An 11,529-nucleotide genomic window follows, 5' to 3' on the forward strand; every position below is an offset into this window, starting at 1 on the left:
CTCCATAAACAGTTATTGGTTTGTCCTTCACAGGTGATTTAATCATTTGGTAAAGAATGGAAGTGACAGCTCCAGCACTATGGATCCAAGGCCTTCCCAATTAACAACTATAAGCGAGATAAATATCCATTATCTGAAAAGTGATTTCAAAGTCATGAGGTTTGATGCGGATGGGTAGATCAATCTTAACAATCACAGTGCATAGATATCCGCCATAGATTATCACATCAACCCCATTTGGCCTTATAGATCCCCTTCATATCACAAACTTTCTAAGGTGCTCCATGGCATAACGTTCAGGGACGAGCCTGTATCAACTAGCACATATGTTAATATATCATCTTCATATTTGGATGATATGTAGAGATCACGATTGTGTTTCGAGTTCCTTCGTGGGATCTCTCGCACCATACTATGAAGTGGATTGAAGGTTATTTCCTCTTCAATATAAGTGTGTCCACTTCTTCCTTCAATTTCTTTCTCCAACAATCCTAAGCCCATCAGAGGTTGAATGTCTTCTTGCACATTAGCACAAACTCGTGTGCTTTTCTAGCATGTAGGGCAATCAAGATGACTAAAATCAATCAACCCTATATTGACGAAATTTTTGTGTATCCTTGGCAAGGATCCGTGCACAGTGGGAATATCAGCTACATATTTGGTCTTGGAGAATTCTCCAATCATATTAAGAGCATTTTCATTCTTGCCTCCGAGGATTTGAATGAGTCCTCGATCCATAAGGATTTAAATTCATTCTTTCACAAGTGCACATGTAACACCCCGATTTACCCCACATAATATTAATAGAAATCAGAGTATAAAATTTTCATTTAAAACAATTATTTGAATCCAGGATGTCACATTTTCTTCATAATACAAAAACAATTGGTCTTAATCAAAATAGATACATAACACTTACAAACTGATGAACTTTTCAAATAATATTATCTCCAAAATGAAACAACTTTAAATTACATAACAGAATTCCACATATTCAATCTTAGGAACGTCATGGCATTTTAATCCAACAAATTCATCTTCAAGTTGTAGACATACTTCAATAAGCACTTAAATCAACAAGAAACAAATAACAAATAATAATGTTCATCCCCCTGAGTGTTACATATCAAAGCGATAATCCTGACTCGATCTACTTGAAGGTAACTAGCCTTCGCTCCTGATTACCTGCACGTTACCGACATAGGGGTAACATTCAAACAGAAGGGGTCATATATCATACAATATAAAGGTATGCATGATAAATAATATATGAGATATAAATCATACATAATTTTACCGCTTCATACAACATTAGCATCATTCATCATTCAACAACATGTCTTTAATCATCAATAATAAATAATTCGTTAATCATATCATAACCGTAATAATGGAATGCAAGCTACTCCCTATTATGCATGTGGTACCATCAGGGAATAAGCCCTCTCCAAAATGCCAAATAATGGGCAATAACAAGGCGTAATCCTTCAACAACAGGGCACAAGCCCTCAACATTTTTCCAATCTAGGACAACAACAAGGCATAAGCCTTCAACAATTATGCCATTCCAGGCCATCATCATCAGTATGAAATAACAAGGCATAAGCCTTCAACAATTACCAATCAAGGCCAGCAATAACATCATTATGAAACATCAAAGCATAAGCCTTCACCAATTTGCAGATCAAGGCGAACAACAATTATCATCATCACACAACAATATCATAATACCACAACATTCATTCAATATGAAAAATAAGGCATAAGCCTACACAATAATCCTGTCATTTCAGGTCAACAATAACAACCACATCATAGTAACATATTCTACAAATTATGAAATTATCATTCCAATAACCTTCTCATAAATTATCACCAAAATCATCGTATTATACGCAATACTTCGTCTACTACTTCCACAAATATAACGATAACACCAAAACAACCCACTTGAATGCACATGCTAATCATTCAATATCTTCGCGGCATAACACTTTAAATGACATACCGACCACTTAACATTTCAATGTAAAATCATTTCAAGTAGCAGCAACAACAACACACATAGATTCATCCTCGGCTAATCAGATGTGTACTTTACCACTTGATAATCATCAACATAGCACATTTATATTTGGATATATAGCATCATAGTAAATCATCACATTACCATTACAACAATACCACTCACAATGTCACGTCATCCTCATAGTAACATCCACATAACTAGACTTTGTCATATTATATATAGTATCACTCATTGTTCCCAATAATCAGCTGATAGAACGTCACAACAGCTGCAACAAAGTCAATATAATATCACAAAAATTTACAACGAACACCTTTAAGTTAGTCATCACACCACGCATTAGTTGTGCCACTTTAATCATCTATCTCGAAATCAATTTCCTCATTTGATTTTCATCAACTACCAAATCTGCAAGTTTCACATCAAGCTCCTAAATCTCTTTGCTATCTGCCAGAAATTAGAGTTCACATTTAATATTCCCAATTTTCCAATATGCGGCGTTAACTCGCATACAACTCAAACCTCCAAACTATTCAATAAGACCCATTTCCTTCCTAGCCACTTCTCTATTAGGTTCACACGAATTGGTAAACGACCTCCTCGTGATAGAACTTCATTCACCTTACACCTTGTCAAGCTAGCAAGACCAACCTATCCCATCCAATATGATTTCGTCTACTATTGAGAAGAGATTAAGGGGGATCAGTTCCTCAATTTTGTAATTAGATACCCGACAATCATAAAAGAGTATTAACCATCGTTACCAAACTATAATAGATTTCCTTTAGAACTTGTAATCAAGTCACCTAAAGCACCATAATCTAACAATCTCTTTTGAGATTTACTATTCCTTCTACAATTTCTTTCTCATTCGATCTTGTCAAATAGACACCATCGTCCAACACATTGCACGCTCTACACCATACTCACTTAGCATTATACAAATGTTAAGTTAATTCTAACTCAAGAAATAATAATATACCCAACAAATTACAGTTTATTATGCTCCAATTGAAGTCTGCATCCATGTAGATAACCTCAACAACGTTCATAAATCCTTGGTTTCCTCCTAAACCTCACAATATCGAGGATCCATACATTTTCACATCCATATCTCATCTCAATCATAATCTCAATAATACCATTAGCTCTCCTTTATACAATCTATTCATTTACAAACCTATTAGAATGGGCTCGTCCGAACCAAATTGCAACAATAATTAATGAAGCTTAAAATCTTCTCGTCTCCTCAATCCATACTCTAAGTCTCTCGGCAATCACCACCACGTACAATTGGAGGAGTTGCTATAGAAGGAATTCATTCGTCCTAGTGTTTCGCCGTGGGGTGCGCCGGTGTTGCTGGTAAAGAAGAAGGAGGGTTATATGAGGTTGTGTGTGGATTATAGACAACTGAATAAAGTTACTATCAAGAATCAGTATCCGTTATCGAGGATTGGTGATTTGATGGATCAGCTGGTTGGCGCATGTGTGTTCAATAAAATTGATTTGAGGTCAGGATATCATCAGATTCGTGTGAAGACGGACGATATTCAGAAGATTGCTTCCAGGCCGAGGTATGGTCATTATGAGTATACAGTGATGCCATTTGGAGTTACTAATGCACCTGGTGTTTTATGGAATACATGAATAGGATTTTTCATTGTTATCTTGATAAGTTTGTAGTAGTATTCATAGATGATATTCAGATATATTCCAAGAATGAAGAAGAGCATGCGGAACACCTGAGGGTTGTGTTTGAACTGTTGAAAGAGAAGAAGCTCTATGCTAAACTATCAAAGTGCGAGTTATGGTTAAGTGAAGTAAGCTTTTTGGGACATATAATTTCTAAGGATGGTATTGTCGTAGATCCTGTGAAATTAGAAGCGGTATCTCAGTGGGAAGCACCGAAATCTGTTTCAGAGCTTCATAGTTTTTTGGGTCTTGGATGTTTCATAAAGACCTTCAATTAAAAAGTGCAAAATCGCTTAAACTTGAAATAAAAGCACTTAAACTATGCCTTTTGACGCAGAGAAAGAAAACTGAAACTGCTCATTAAACTAGTTGAATGAAAGATCAAGTGACTTTGGACGTCACCATACTTATTAAATCTTATGATATATGTATTAAGGAGGTTGAAACTTGAAGGAAGATGATTGTCAAAATTCTAAAAAAAGGAATTAAAGGTCTTTCTTTGAGATACGGTGTTTTTTTGTGGAAATTAGGGGGAATAAGAAAAAAAATTTAATTTATAGGGTTAAATACGTTTTTAGTCCCTATAAATATGTGACCCTGCAATTTTGCTCCTTCTAAAATGTTTCATCGAATAATGGTCCTTACAAACTTTTCCATCCATATTTTGATCCCTGCCGTCAAGTTTCCATTGACAGAAGCTGATGTGGCACAAATTGCAGGGGTTTTAAACCTCCTCTAAACTAACCCATAAAAAAACCAAAAAAATTGGTCTGCACCTCCAGTTCTGTTCTAAAAACAGTATCTTTCCTCAATTAAATTCACATGGATGTATGGGAATAAACAATTCATGGCTATGGAAACTTTTCATTTCTAATTTAGTTTATGTAGTTCATTATTATTATATATAATGATGCTGCTATGTTGTAAAATTTGAATGTTTCTGTGAGTAATTAAATGCATAGTTCACTGCTTGCTGCTCTTCTTCTTCATCTTCTCCATGAGTTTCCTCAATTACATCTTCATCTTTGTCCGTGACGGTGTCGTGCATGTGAAAACCATGTGAGATGTTTTGTTTTGTTGTTGGCGTGGCCATGGATATGTGGGAGTTAGTTGAGACGGAGGGATTTTTGTTTCTCGTGTGAATAAGAAGTGAACAAGTGAACTACTCGCTATGTACTAGTATACAACTTAATGGGTTTTCCAATTATTACACAATTAGCTTCACATAGATTCTCACATTTCCAACATTTTTTAATAACATATATAATATATAGAAAGAATTTATCCCACCATGCATGTGTTTACTGTGTTCTACTCGCTAGGTAATAGTTTTTAGGCTAAATTACAGATTTAGTCCCTCTGTTTTGGTATTTTCACGATTTTGGTCCCCCTATTTTCTTTTTAAACAGTTTTAGTCCCCATCCCAATTTTGTTCATAAACAGTACATGATCGGTACATGAACAGTACATGACCGTACATGAACAGTACATGACCGTACATGAACAGTACATGACCAGTTGGTTCAAAATTGGGATGGGGACCAAAACTGTTTAAAAAGAAAATAGGGGGACCAAAATCGTGAAAATGTCAAAACAGGGGGACCAAAACTGTAATTTAGCCTAATTTTTTTGAAACAATTTATTTGATTAATAGTAGCAGTGTTTTTTAAAATGATCCCACCATCCATATACTTATTGTGTTGTTAGTTTTTGAGTTATACACATTTCCCCATTTCATTGTGAACTGTATCCATGTAACTCTTTCTCAAGATATGTGAATTTAATTGAGGAAAAATATCTTTTTCTGGAACAGAATTGGAGGTGCAGACAAATATTTTTGTTGTTTTCTGGGTTAGTTTATAAGAGGTTTAAAATCCCCGCAATTTGTGCCATGTCAGCTTCTGTCAATAAAACTTGACGGCCGGGACCAAAATTATGGATGGAAAAGTTTGCGGGGACCATTATTCGAAGAAAAATTTTAGAGGGACCAAAATTGCAGGGTCGCATATTTATAGGGACCCCAGACATATTTAACCCAAATTTATAATGTCAATGACTGTTTAGGAACTATAAATAAAAGGCGACGTAGCAAACTTGTATCCTGTTGCGGTTAATTTGTACTTTTAATACGATAGAGGTGGGTTTAATCTACAAGATTAACACTCTAATACCGAGGTTAATGAGATAAATCATAAGTAATGTGTAACTGATAATGAATATGAATATAAAAAATAGCGCATTTTACTCTTATATATCAAAGGGTTTGAAACTACTTGCATATAATACACCATGTTGTGGGGAAAACTAAGAGATTGATGTATTGGAGGAAGAATTGCCTACTTCGAGATAGAAAAAAGGCCAACCTTAAAAAAAATGGTAATTCACTCTTTGTCGTTTCTTTATGGGCCTTCAGAAGAACCTATAACATTATTTGTTTTATTTTTTATTGTTATTTTTGTAATTTAACATATGTTTTAAGATAATAAAAGATTATTAAAATTTGATTTTTATAATTTTAAAAATTAAATTTGACACTGTATAACATAAACATACATTATTGAAGATCTAAACATAGTCAAAATTGAAATTTTCTTAAAAAGTTTTATTTTAAGAATTATTTTTATGAAAAGCTAATTGAAATTACTTCAAATTTAAGTGTTTTTTAAATTTTAATATCCAAAATGAAATTATAATAACATGATGAAATAAATAATATTTAAAGAAGGTTTTTTTCTTTACCCACCTCCCTATGGGTCACCCCAGCGAAAATCCCACTTTACCCCGCATCGGAAATGCATTTTCGAAATATTTTTTTTTTCAAAATTTTTCCAGACTTCGGAAATGGATTTTCGAAAAAATCCCAAAAATTAGGATTTTGATTAATTCGGAGATACATCTCCGAAAAAACAAAAAAAAAATTAAAAATTCCAAAAATTAATTTTAGGATATTAATTAATTCACATATCATAAATTTGATATAATTTATGAGTAATGAATAATAATAATTATATATTTTGATATAATTTATGATTATGAATAATAATTATTATATATTTATATTCTGATTCATATTTTAAAATTTAAAATAATTTTAATTAAAAAAATTAAAATAATTTCACTTACAAAATGAGTTATAATGTTTTATTTATATATTTATAATAATTATTATATATTTACAAAAAAAATTAAAAAAATGACTGTTTTAATTTATATATTTATATAAAAATTATTTATATATTTATATAATAATTATTATATATTAATTATAAGTATATTTATATATTTATATAATAATTATAAAAATTAAAAAAATGAGTATTTTAATTTATAATAATTATTATATATTTATATATTTCACTTACAAACTTATTAATTATTATTATATATTTATACATTTCTATTCTGATTCATAATTAAAAATGAGTTATCATTTTTTATTTAGTTTAAAAAAATTAAAAAAAGATTTTGTCTTAATTTTATTTGATGAATAAATTTTATATTTAACTCTATATAATTCAAAATTTACTTATGAAATTATAATGTTTTTGATTTATATAAGTTAGTAAATTAATTTTTAACTTTAAAATTGTTTAGGAAATTTTGATTCACCTTCATTTTATTCGTTAAACAAAAAATTTGAAACCACTGGGCCCATATAATAATACTAATTTTTTAGTTTTTATATTTTACTTTTTTTTACGGGATATATTGTTAATTATTAAATAGTAAACTTTAGTAATATTTTACAAAATGCAATTGTTTGTGATATTTATATAATATAAACATGTTGTTAGCCTTTCATCATTCAATAATAATGGCATTTCTTATCTATTAGTCTTATGTTTTGGAAATTTTATGCATTTCTTTGATCTTCGTTTCCGTTAAGAGGAATGTCAATTTTATCTTTTGAATTTCATTTTTCATAACCAATTTTATACATGAATATAAATTTTAACATTGAATTGTTCCAGAATTCAATACTAGTTTTGAGAGTCAAACATGAGTTCTTTTTATAAAACACTGCTTAATTGGTGAACCAGAACCTTCACAAATTTGTTCTGTATCACAATGGCCTATCTACTATCTACTATCTACTATCTACCCAATATTATCAAATTGAGCATACTACCCAAATTACCCTTCTTGCAAAAAAACATTACCCTGGCTAAAGGTTGTAAACGTAATTAACAAATTCAATTTTAAGGATTCGCCATGTGTGTTTCTCTGATTCGTCCATTCACATAAAATTGTACTTTCCCTCCAACCCTACTTTACCGAGTCTGCAGCTTCTCACTCTTTCCCTTTCTTTCTCAGTATTCAATTTTGTTTCCTCTCAGAACTCCTCCTTTCTAATCCGTTTTCACTCATAACTCCTCCCTCTCTAACGGCGCCGGTGAAGGTATGCGTTTCTTTCGTTTTTTGGTTTCAAACCATGAGTTGTTAGTTGTTTATCTGCCGCTTCATGCCCTTTTATGCTTCATTACCGTCGACACTGAGCAAAATGTTTCATTGAAAATGTTTCGTGCCCTTTTATCCTTCATTACCGTCGACACTGACCCGTTTCATGCCCGTTCCTGTTCAGTTTCATTCAAAATGTTTTTTCTTTGGACTGACAAGTTAGCTTGCATTCTTCTACAGGAACAATGTCAAGGGCTCCCATACTCATAAACGATCTGGTCAAGGGGAACCAAGTCTGGAAAATGCTGATTAGGGTTGTTGATCTTTGGGTTGTTAATGAGAAAAATGGCAATCAACACCTTGAGATGGTCATTCAAGATGTAAAGGTATCATTTTTCCTAGGATTCAGAAGTTTTTTTTTGTGCTTTTATAGTTTTCCACAGTTTTCTTTCTGTCATAAGATATAATCTTTATGTTATTCTCTGTATCTGGCAAATGACCATTATTAAACGATGCTCTTCGCAGGATGATAAGATTCATGTGACAAGTTGGAACCGAGATTTCAAAGATTGGTTTGAACAAGTGAAGGAGCATGAGACTTATATTATGTATAACGGAGAGCCCGTGGACAACGAAGGTCCTTTAAAAGTCTGTTCTCATCCACTCAAGCTCGTCCTGAACGGAGGGACTACGATGATGAAGGCGGCGTTGCCCGACATACCAACCCACAAGTTCATTTTTCATCCTATTGATAGCTTTTTGAAAGGGAACTACAAACATGACCTGTTATATGGTGAAATATCACTTTTTAATTTTGTTATCTGCTTTCCTTATTAGCTACATACTTTTGATTCTGTTAGGTCACATGTCCATGAATGAAATTGTTTCTAATGTTGGTTTACTTGCTTCATACTTTTTAGATGTGATAGGGGTGTTGCAAGATGTTGTTAAGACTCAAATGGGCGGTGGTAATAGGAAATCTTGTGTCAATATTACCTTGCGTGATGTCGAAGGGAATGTTATCGAGGTGGCATTATGGGAAGCTTACGGCAAGCAATTCATGAACTACACTACCCCGAACAACACTTCTGGACCTACAGTTATCGTTTTGACCCATGCCTGGTGCAAGCCAAATTCTGGTATCAATGAAATAGCACTGATTCTTATTTGAATTTCAGATTTATCTACTATCATGTTTACATCACTATTCCATGTTTCCTATTAGACTCTCTTCCTTACAAATCTTTGTCTTGCATTATAGTTTCCGGTCTTCCGTCTCTTTCGAATGCATGGAATGGATCTAGACTTCTCATTAACTTCGACCATCCACAAGTGGCAGATTTCAAAGCTAGGTAATGTATCCGCTTGTCGTCAAAAATCCTTCAATTAATGTGTTTCAATTTGATAACAAAATTTATGAAAGTCATGTTGTTTTTTCTCATGTGTTTCAGTTTTGGAACTACTGATTTAACTGGTATACCTGACCTTTCCCAATCATTAACCTGCGATTCTTCCATTCAATCTGCAAACAAGTTCTGGACTAACTTGAGTGAGGTCAGGAGTATCCATGCAATCGCTGCGCCAGGAAAGGTTTCACTGAATGTCTTTACTTTCTGTTCTGAAAATATTCTTATTTTTTGAATGCCATGTGTGTTTTAATTCTGTTTTCCATTATCTTCAATGCAAAAGGATTCTTACGCAACGACTATTGGCACTACCGTCGGTTTCAAAGCTTCCAAGAATGGATGGTATTTTGAGTCTTGTGCTGGGTCATCTGGAAATACAGATGCTGAACCTGTCATAAAGTGAGCACTTATTCCTGCCCTTCTACCCAATTTCATATCTTACTAAAATATCTATCAATGACCTTAAACCCACCTATTCATGGTAGGTTCAAAGTTGAGGTTGAAGTTGTCTATGGTGACCACAATGGAACATTTGTTTTTTGGGATAAGGATTGTATTCCTTATACAAAAATGACTGCTAGGGAATTGAGAGAGGTTATGAAAGAGGTGAGATTTGTCATTAACATTTCGCTTTTATTGCATTATGTCGGTTAGCTTCTTATTAATCCTAAGGTAATTTTGTTTTTTTCCTAGGCAGGAGAAGACAATCCTAAAATTTGGCCTGCTCATCTAGATGCTTTGTTGAATAAAGAATTTGTGTTCCGTGTCAAGTATCAACAACAATACCGACAATTTTCTATCGTTAAAATACTTAACGAGGAGGGCCTTTACGCCAAATTTGACAAATACCTCACTCCAGATGAGGTGATTCATATGTTTCATGATTCTTTTTGAACTTCCATATTAATTTATACTACTCCAACTTTTGATTTACATTAATATCAAATTGTTGTTTTCTTTTACAGACCATGCCACAACAGAACACTCTTGAAACATCCACCACTGCTCCTATACTTATTCCTAACCAAGTTAGTTCATGGATCTTTACTTTTATCTATTGTAAAAAGCAGTTTAATGTTAACTCCATCAAATGATTAACTGATTTCTATGTCTCATTTGTAGCTCACACAGACTTCAGAGCAATCAATCTGTGTTGAGCCTTACTCGGCTGCTAACCCGAATTCGAGCCCAGAGGCAAGCTCCAACAGTACTCCAGCCAAGAGGGGATCAGAGTCAACCTCGGTTAATGATACGATCCAGGCTGAAGAGATCACTCCCAAACAATCCGCCACTAAGGCCAAGACTGGAAGGAAGCTTAAGCATTTGAAGAAAGAGTAATTTGGTGGGTTTATTTCAAAATCTAATCTCTTTTTTGTTGCTGAATCTGGCATTTTGGAAGTGTAACAGTATATTCGACTAACTGACATAACTTCTGATCTACTCTCATTAGTAGTTATCTCTGCCATGACTATGTAGTATTATAACTCCTTAATGGGATATTCACCATGTTTTGTAATCATTCAGTTTTTATAACTATCTAATTTGTGATCAATTTGTGTTATGAGCTTATGAATGCAATCTTATATAACATTCAAAAGGCTGACTTGCAAATGAGGCAAACATCCTGCAACAATAACAAATATGTTAAATGATCCCCATTCACATTTCCCTAATTGCCTACACTATTATACATGGTCACTACTAGGATTTGTTCCCTAATTAGCCTGGCTGCTCATCCTTTGTGGATTAACCCTTTGAACACCCTTTTCATTGTTATAAGGGTTAGTGAATCAAGGATGCAGTTTGTCCAATAAAACATGCCCTGCCATTACTAATCTGCACTTCTGTAATTCAGAGGGTTAAATTGCTGTTGTACTTTTCAAAGGGCAGAACTACACACTATTTTAAAATATTTCATATAAACTGTCTTATTCATACTCTTTGCAACCAATGCAATTTGATATTCATGTTTCCATGACATAACTTAGGTGCGGTCTGACTAAT

The 11,529-nt window shown here is 33.3% G+C and overlaps 1 protein-coding gene across 1 annotated transcript; it reads left to right on the top strand.

Annotated features, from left to right (window-relative positions):
• The first annotated feature begins 8,364 nt into the window (after nucleotides 1-8,364).
• LOC131659441 (uncharacterized) lies at nucleotides 8,365-10,863 on the top strand. Its single transcript, XM_058928631.1, has 10 exons — nucleotides 8,365-8,505; nucleotides 8,645-8,850; nucleotides 8,957-9,258; nucleotides 9,345-9,471; nucleotides 9,571-9,709; nucleotides 9,809-9,924; nucleotides 10,011-10,131; nucleotides 10,219-10,389; nucleotides 10,491-10,553; nucleotides 10,648-10,863. Exons 1-10 carry the CDS (start codon nucleotides 8,365-8,367, stop codon nucleotides 10,861-10,863), a joined length of 1,602 nt encoding a protein of 533 aa, XP_058784614.1.
• Nucleotides 10,864-11,529: the final 666 nt, after the last annotated feature.

This window comes from Vicia villosa, linkage group LG3 (assembly GCF_029867415.1).
Source record: "Vicia villosa cultivar HV-30 ecotype Madison, WI linkage group LG3, Vvil1.0, whole genome shotgun sequence".
Classification (NCBI taxonomy): Eukaryota; Viridiplantae; Streptophyta; class Magnoliopsida; order Fabales; family Fabaceae; genus Vicia; species Vicia villosa.